The sequence below is a fragment of the Phoenix dactylifera genome, chromosome 2 (genome assembly GCF_051530095.1).
Source record: "Phoenix dactylifera cultivar Ajwa chromosome 2, Ajwa_hap1_PhDact_Kaust_v1.1, whole genome shotgun sequence".
Taxonomy (NCBI): domain Eukaryota; kingdom Viridiplantae; phylum Streptophyta; class Magnoliopsida; order Arecales; family Arecaceae; genus Phoenix; species Phoenix dactylifera.
In genome coordinates, this window is record NC_143191.1 from 10,411,248 (window position 1) to 10,420,299 (window position 9,052).

The following is a 9,052-nucleotide window of genomic DNA, read 5'->3' on the forward strand; positions in this document are numbered from 1 at the left end:
TCCAAAATTTGAAAGAGATTCATAACAGCAGATATTCGGATAAGCAAAGCAGAAGGAACAATTAATTCAACCCATTAAGTTCATAAGAAATAACTAGAATCCAAACTAAAACGAGCACCTCAACTCAATTGGTTTTGAGTTCATACAGTGGGCTGGACCTTGCACTCTCCTCACAGTCAGAAACAATCTCCTTCATGCTCAAATGAGAAGCGAACACAAGGAGAGGCTTCAATCTAGGCACAGATATGGGCTCTGCCTCAGAGTTGAGAATCTGGAGAACCCTTCTCATTGTAGGCCTCTGGGTGCAATCTGGATTTGCACAGCTTAGACCCACAAGCAAAAGTCTCAACATTTCTTCCCTATCGAACTCGCCATTTAATCTTCGGTCTGCAGCTTCGATAAGCTTATCCTTTGAATACAATCCCCAAACCCAGTCAACCAAATTGACCAACTTATGATCCTGGCCATCTTCTGCATCAATTGGCCTCCTCCCACAACAAATTTCTAGTATCACGACCCCGTAGCTGAATACATCGGTCTTCTCTGTGGCCTTACCATACTGGAGATACTCGGGTGCAAGGTACCCCATTGTTCCAGCAGTCAAAGTTGAAACAGGGCTCTTATTGTGATCCATCAACCTTGCCAAGCCAAAGTCTCCCAGTCTTGGATTAAAATTGGCATCCAGCATTATATTGCTGGTCTTTATGTCTCTATGGATCACTTGCTGCTCGCATCCTTGATGCAAGTAGGTGAGAACAGAGGCAATGCCAGTGGCTACATTGTACCGCCGGCACCATTTAAGCATCGATTCGGGCCTGCAGTAAAGGGCCTTGTCGAGGCTCCCGTTAGGCATGAACTCGTACACGAGCAACAATTCATCCTTCTCGGTGCACCAACCTTCAAGCTGGACTAAATTCTTATGCCTCAAGCAAGCTATTATGGACAACTCCCCAATGAACTCTTTCTGGCTTTGTTGGGCTTGCTTCGACCGCTTCACTGCATATGTGATGCCGGATCTAGGATGAACCGCTTTGTATACCATTCCAAATGCTCCATTTCCAACAATTCTGCTGCTGTGAAATCCTCTGGTCGCTGAGCTGAGCTCCCTATAGCTGAATTTTCTTGGGCCCTTCAAGAGCTCTGATTTCAAGCCCTCTTTTTTACTTGCTTTGAACTCCATCCATTTTGTAACTGAAATCCAAACAAGGATAACGGAGGCCATACTAAGAGCCACAGGACCTATGATTGCCAGGCTGAGACTGAGCTTCTTGGGAGAGCCACCATGAGGGCCAGCGACGGGTATCGTCGGAATCTTGCTCCACGAGCTATCAGACACATTGTAAGGAACATGAGATGAGAGATTAGGGGTAGTGAACCCAAAGGTCTGGAAGCTCCACCCCTCGATCGTGTGGACCTCAGTACTTCCCTCCGTTGCTGCTGAAAAACCAACATACATGTACTCCTGAAAATGCTTTGAGAGGTCATATTTCATAAACATGATTGGATTTTCAGGCTTATCATCACTCGAGTTTCCCAGCCAGATCTTCAGCATGCTCTCGTCATTGTAGTAATCGATCCAAGCTGTGATCAGATTCCCACTCTTGAGTTCGATACCGTGGGGGCTAAGACCCTCCGCCTTCACTGAAATAGGGCTGTTGACGTCAAAACCGACATGGTTATCACTCGAATCATTGAATCCCTCATCCAACCTGGTGTCAAATTCAATGGCAATGATAGATACATTGCCAGTGGCACTTAAAAAGTTAAACAGACCAAGATACCCGCCTGTGCTTCCAAGTGTTCCATTGCCCGGGGACAAGAAGAACGTGAAGCCGTCTCCATATGATTCGGGATTTGGGTTCGTGATCGAGAAGGAGAACTTGGTAGAGAAGGAAGCAGAGACATTCTCTCTAGGGTCATAGAACTGGATAGGGAGGTTGCATATGGCAGTACCAGAGCTCGATGAGGGCACACCGGTCTCTCTAGTGAGCCCCACGGACCCGTTCCTGAGATAGGAGTCTCCGAGAAGGGTAAGGTTGAGGAAAGAGAAGGATGCGAAGTCGAAGCTTGTTTTTTTGGCAGGGGCTTGTGCAGAGAGTAGTAAAGTCAAGAGAAGGGAGAGGGGGAAGAGGGAGGATCTTAGATGAGCGCCCATGGAATTTAGCGAGAAATGTGGCCAATGTCAGCAAGTTTGCGAGATGGATTGGAGTGGAAGAAGGGGAAATGAAGGAACAAAGAGAAGAAAAGGAATTTTCTCGGATGTGGATTTCATGGAAGAATGAGAGTAGCTGAAGTTTGAATGGGGAGAGAGAGAGACAGAGAGAGATGAAGCATTCCAGAAAGCCACAGGGAAGGAATAAGCTCTGGCCGGTTTCTGGAATTTCAAATTCAGAGGGGCTCTGTGAATTTGGAGTTTACCGTTAAACGGTCGGAATGGGCGCGTCGTGCATGTTTGAAAATTGGGCTTACAACGGTCGGGAAGGGCTTCGGCCCGCCTGCCCCCCCATTTCACGTGGCGGCTGGGCAGCGGGGTGGCCTGGTGGGTCCACACGAGGTGTCCGGCAGGAATAGGCCAAGACATGGTAAAAGAGATAACGTTAATGCTTGCCAGTTTAGCATTTTTTATTTCTGAATTTTAAAAATAAAATTACACAAAGCAAGATAATAAATATATTTCATATTATTATTTTTTTATTATTTAAAAATATTTTTATTATTTAAAAATAAAAAATTATATTTTATTATTTTTAAAAATAAGAAATAGGTATCTCTTAGAATCCTCGCCAACGTCATAGTTATCACTATTTTAGTAGCCACCGCTGCTGTTTTACTTAAATGGAGGGCTCGATTATCCTTCTCTCGGAAGGAGGCGCATGTTAAAGGGCAAAACTGTGAGGAAGGCCGACCTATGTTGTACCCTGCCCCAAAGCGGACAATACCTCCTGAAGGGACGTAATCTTCTTTCTCTGTTACAGTTCAGTGGGGGCTAAGGTCTGAGGTCGAGGGAACCCCGACCTCATCATTGGCACGCCAGGTAGGGGCTCTTGATCTCAGCTCGGAGCTTCGCGCTGGGAGGCTGATGTTGTGGGAATAAAGGGTCTCGGACTTACTCTCGCATTGACTGAATAGCGTAAAGATCTGTGCCTTAAATGGAGGGCTCGATTACTCTTCCCTCATGAGGCGCCTTTTAAAGAGCAAAACCGTGAGAGGGGCCGACCTGTGTCGTACCCTGCCTCAAAGTGGATAATACCTTCTGTGGGGACGCAGTCTTCTTTTCCTGTTCCAGTTCGGTGGGGGCTAAGATCTGAGGTCGGGAAAATCCCGACCTCATCAAGATCTATGGAGAAGAGTTTGGGGTAGTCGGGACAGAACTAGCTGTAGCCAATTTGGGTAGAAAGGTCGGCCAATGTCCTCTGGAGGTGAGTCGAGATCGGTGAATAAAGACCCGAACTCCTTCAGGTTGTATATATCTTTCTGTTGGATCGCCAAGTGGTCGCTTTGTGATCTGCACAAGAAGATGGATGGCAAAGTTTGGAGTGCTTTGAGAGCTGTGCGGTAGGTAGATTTGTGTGAAGGAAAATGAATCCTTCTGATACAAACCCTATCCTTTTGATTGACCAGGTGTCGGACTCTTTGCAAGAAAAGCTATAAATAGTCAGCATTCGTTTTTTTTGTACAAACCCTATCCTTTTTAGGAGCAGCTGAGGCCACGTAATTTCCATTACACTAACATCATATTATGCAAGATAAAGCAAACCCATTGCATGCAGCATGGTTAGAAGCAAAAGGCCCCAGGAGAGAGAGAGCTTATAAGGCTGAGTCAGCATGCAGAATGGAAGCAACACTGTTGTGAGCTTTGTCTATCTTCGTGAGGGCAAGCCACGTAGGGGTTCTTATGGCGATGGAGGAGAAGTCTGCCAACTGCAAACAGGTTATCAAGCTCCTCATCAGAAAGTTGGAAGATTAATAGCCCGCTACCAGGAGCCGTCTGTGGTCGTTGGGAGCCCGACATCGAAGCCGGACCTGAAAGTTATGCAGTCTGGCTCGTCGAGAGATTAACAGAGCCAATGGACGATGGGACGGAGAACTGAGTTGCTGCAAGAATGACGCTGTTGGCATCATGAAGAGGGAATGCAGGATGCCGGAGAGGCTGCCCCCAATGCGGGAGAACTGTGAGAAAGAGGGGAGGTCGAGGTTGGGGGTGTTGGGGTAGGAGAGAGGCTCCCGATGGGGGGGAGAAGTAAAGGTTTTCGAGCAACATAGCATAATATAGTACAATACTTTCAAAGCTAGTACCAAGTTATAAATAGATTGATCTAGCACATAGGTTTAGCACCTATTTATTTAGTACAATAGTCTCAAAACCCATTGTCGTAGGCGAAATAGCAGTCGATTTTCAGCAAAAAAAAAAAAATAGCAGTCGATTTAGTTCATTAAATTCTCAACAGATTTAAGCATAAATTTCAAACCAATGTCAGATCACCATAGTTTCTAACATTCAAGTTACATACGAGCAACTTTAGATAAAACAAAGCCCAAAAATAATGATAAGTGTTGATATGAAAAATTTGGCCTAGAAGATTTATTAAGATTACTAGATTTTAAAATTCTGGGATCAAACTACGTTTAAAAAAAGAAACCGCGTATCGAAACGAAGACATCTATGCAAGTCAAAGAAAATTATGCAAATATAATCAGAGGCCTGTATTCATTTAAGTAAAGCCAGTCCCTCTTTCAGACTGTATGCGTAAGTGCACCAGCGGACGTTTAGACACCATACAACATAATATTATGCCAGCATTTTCACACAGTAGTCCACAAAGGTCGAGAAGGGTGACCCGCAATAAACATAAAATTCCAACTACAAAAATGAGTTGCTTCCAAGTTGATTTTTTTTTGGTTTCACTAGCAAATACTAAACATTTCAACAAGCAGCACAAAATACTGTAAGTTCTCTGTAGGTGTTAATAGCTAGAATTTGCTTTTTGAGAAGTTCTACAAAACAGATATAAGATAAGTATTCCAATCTTGGGTTGCAATTGAGGCAGCTGGTCAACTGCAACCACGTTAAAAGTAGACACGGGCATCGGGCCGTGCCGGGCCGGCCCAGGCCCACCGGCCCGGCCCAGGCACGGCCCGCTTAGCCTAAAAGCTAAGCCCGGCCCGACCCTAGGCCCATGGGGTGGCGGGCCGTGCCGAGCCCTGGCACGAGATGGGCCGTGCCGGGCACGGCCCATCACGGGCCGCGAAATGGGCCGTGCCAGGCACGGCCCGTAACGGGTCCAAACGGCCGTGCCTGGCACGGCCCGTCTGGCAAATAAAATCTGCCCGTTACGGGCCGTGCCAGGGCACGGCCCGTCTGGCAGGGGGAAGAAAATAGCCGTTTCCAAACGGCAATTTTTTGGTTTTTACCCAAAATACCCCTCCCAATAATCCAAAAATGGCTAATTTGAGGGGTATTTTGGAAAAAAAATATTTGGAGTCTTATAAATACCCCTTTCCTCCCTCATTCTCACCACACCAAACCAACTATTCTCTCCTTCTCTACTACTACTATTTCTCTCTTCTAAAGTGCTCTTCTAGCAATTTAATTTTTAGTTTGCATTTAGCAAGTGTTCAAGTGCTACACAAGAGGAGGTTCTTGTTGAGAAGAGAAGGTCACTCCTGTTGAGAGCACAAGAGGAAGCTCAAAAATCTGGGCTCTACCTCTGCCCTCTGACCCTCTACTCAATTCCTCCTTGTGGTTAGTTTTTATTTTTTTTCATTCATCAATTTAGATATGTCATCTTTTGAGGAAAGTCATTTTGGCATTCCTCCTGTTTCTGAGGGAGAAGAAACTAATCCCCAACCCCATGTTCCTAGTTCCTCTAGAACTAGTGAACCGAGTGAAGATCAAACCTCTTCTCGTAAGAGGACTAATGCTGTATGGAATGAATTTGATAGAATTATGGTTGATGGAGTCTGGAAAGCAAAATGTAAAAAATGTGCCAAACTTTATAGTTGTAGTAGTAGTGGGGGAATAGGCAATTTAAAAAGACATCAAGAAAGTCATAGGATACATGATTCTCATGCTCAAAGTACCTTTAATATACAAGGGGAATCACTTGTAGGTAATTTTGCATATAATCATTAAAATCAAAGAAAAGCACTTGTAAAATGGATAGTTAAGGATGAATTACCTTTTAGTTTATGTGAATCTTTTAATTTTGAAGAATATGTTCAATTAAACCTACAACCTGCTTACAAAAGAACTAATAGGCGTACATTTAGAAGAGTAGCTATGACTAACTTTTTAGCAATGAGACAAAGTTTAATTGAAACACTTTCTACTTTAAATGTAAAAATTTCATTAACTTCTGATATTTGGTCAGCATCTGTAGGTAGTAATTGTTTTATTGTCATTACTGCTCATTATATTGATAATGATTGGCAATTAAATAAACGTATTCTTGCTTTTCGTGCTTTTGATTTTCCACATTCTGGGCAACAAATTTCAAATGCCATTTATCAAACTGCATGTTCATATAATATTAATGATAAAATTATGTCTATTACTTTTGATAATGCATCTAATAATAATTCTGCGGTTACATTATTAAAGGACTCATTGCATCCCATGTTAAATAGAAATTTATTGCATATTAGATGTGCATGTTATATCTTAAATCTTTCTGTTCAAGTTGGCATGGGCATGATTCAAGATGTCATTTCAAAAATTAGAAATGCAGTTTCTTTTATTCATGCTTCAAGATCAAGACTTCAAAAATTTAAGGAACTATGTATAAATCATGGTAAACATTTTAAAAAATTTAAACTTGATGTAATTACTCGTTGGAACTCAACATATAGCATGATACATGATGCATACCCATATAAAAACTTATTAAGTGCATATATTAATGATCGTGGATTAGGCTTTACATTGACTGAAATTGATTAGAATAAAGAAAAAAAATTTGAAAGATTTTTTGCTTAGTTTTTATAATGCTACTAATGTTCTTTCTGGTATTTATTATCCAACTTCATGTTCATTTTTACAACAATCATATATAATTAGTCAAAAATTTGCAGAATATAGATATGATGATGTTTTAATGCCTATTATTGAACAAATGGAATCTAAATGGAATGAGTATTGGGACAAGATATGTCCTATGCATAACTTAGCTGCTGTATTTGATCCAAGAGTTAAATTGAATGGCGTGCTAATTTTACTTGATGCATACTGTGAAAATATGATTCAAGATCCTGAACCTGCTAAAATTGAGGTAAAACAACTTCTTTATGATATTTATGCTATATATGATGAAAAAATTCGTGGATCTAGATTCTCCGTGCAAAGCTTTATTTCTTCTTCTAGTAGTTCTCGTTCGTCATCTATTTTTTCATTCATTGCACAGAGAAAACACACACATGCTTCAAGTTCATCTTCATCTTCTTCATCTTTAAGTAGTGAACTAGAATTTTATTTACGAAATAATCTTCAGTCTGCATATGATGAAAATCAAATAGAGAGTCTAGATGTATTATCTTGGTGGAAGAGTGTTAAAAATCAATATCATGTTATGTCTGCAATTGCACGCGATATTTTAGCTGTGCCGATGTCCACGGTAGCATCGGAATCCGCTTTTAGTGCAGGTCGACGTGTTCTTGACGAAAAGAGAAGTAGGATGACTGGCAAAACGATTGAGATGCTTCTCTGCTTCAAAGATTGGTTGGATGCTGAGGCGAGACTTCAAGATAAAGATGGACAAAATACAATATCCTCTGATGATGATGATACAAACACTACTGAATAGTGAATACTGAATCACTGATGATTAGTAAGATTTCTTAATTTTTTATAATTGTACATTTTTATTTTTTTAATTGTTAAAGTGAGTCATCTCTATTTTTTCTCCTTTCTTATTGTATTCTGGAGGTCAAACCAAGGTCCAAACCTCCCTTCATGTACCATTTTGATTTAAATTAATAAACTGGTAGGGGTCTATGCCAAACCCCCCACCATTAAGGTGGCTTTATATTAATAAATCCTTAGTTTTCAATATTTATTAATTTATTAAAAAAATTATTTTCATTTATTTTAAGGGGGACGGGTCGTGTCTGGCCCGGCCCAGGCCCGGTTCAAGCCCTTATGGGTCGTGCCGGGCTGGCCCGCGGCCCGTTCCGGGCTGGCTCGCGGGCCGTGCCGGGCTCAGGCCCTTATGGGCTGTGCCGGGCTGGCCCGCGGGCCGTGCCGTGCTTGGCCCACGAGTCATGCCAGCCCAGGCCCTTATGGGTCGTGCCGGGCTCGGCCCGCGGGCCAAGAATTGGTAACCCAGCCCGGCCCCCTTTTATGAGCCGTGCCTAGCACGGCCCGTTTCGTGCCGGGCCATGGGCGGCCCGGCCCAGTACCCATCTCTAGTTAAAAGTAAGGCATGCTAGGCAGCTAGAGGATCACTTATCCTACCATGATGCACATCCACTTTCATGGCGTTCATTATTAGAACAACGTAATGACAATTTAGTATTTTCAATACACACCCGTAAGCAAATGTGCTCTTTTTCTAAATCCTAGTTTTCTTTATCAAGTGAGTTCACTGGAGAACAATAAGAGTTTCTGCGCAAAGATCTGACAAAAGTCAATTTGTAAGCTGTGGAAAAATGTTTCCCTTAAGGAACTCGACCATTCTATGAATCACTTCTTATGTACAAAAATAGGAAGGTTAAATCATGGACCTTACACTTTCTGTGGACCTGCAAAATAAGGCCATGCAATCAATAGTCCAACTGCATGCAAAATAATTGGTACATGTACTATTAGTGTTCCAGTTGCAAGTTGAGCACCATACTGACAGCATGATGGTATCAGAACTGTGAACTTCACGTATATCATATTTTGGAGTGGGGGAGTGTTGACAGAGGAGGGGGGTAATTGAGCATGCACATCTCCTTGACACCCCCAAACCACACCCACACTCGCACACCTAGAGAGAGAGAGAGAGAGAGAGAGAGAAAGAAAGAGAAGAAAAATCAGTGCCACCACTCCTGCCACCAGTTGTTCTGGAACCAA

The 9,052-nt window shown here is 42.5% G+C and overlaps 1 protein-coding gene across 1 annotated transcript; it reads right to left on the bottom strand.

The window, feature by feature from the left end:
- On the bottom strand, window positions 1-2,303 carry LOC103713307 (Concanavalin A-like lectin protein kinase family protein). Its single transcript, XM_008800185.5, has one exon. The coding sequence runs from the start codon at window positions 2,153-2,155 to the stop codon at window positions 125-127; it is 2,031 nt and encodes a 676-aa protein (XP_008798407.1). The 5' UTR covers window positions 2,156-2,303; the 3' UTR covers window positions 1-124.
- Window positions 2,304-9,052: the final 6,749 nt, after the last annotated feature.

Coding starts and splice junctions, on each gene's coding strand:
- LOC103713307 (XM_008800185.5), bottom strand. CDS start 2,155: ATGGGCGCTCATCTAAGATCCTCCCTCTTCCCCCTCTCCCTTCTCTTG.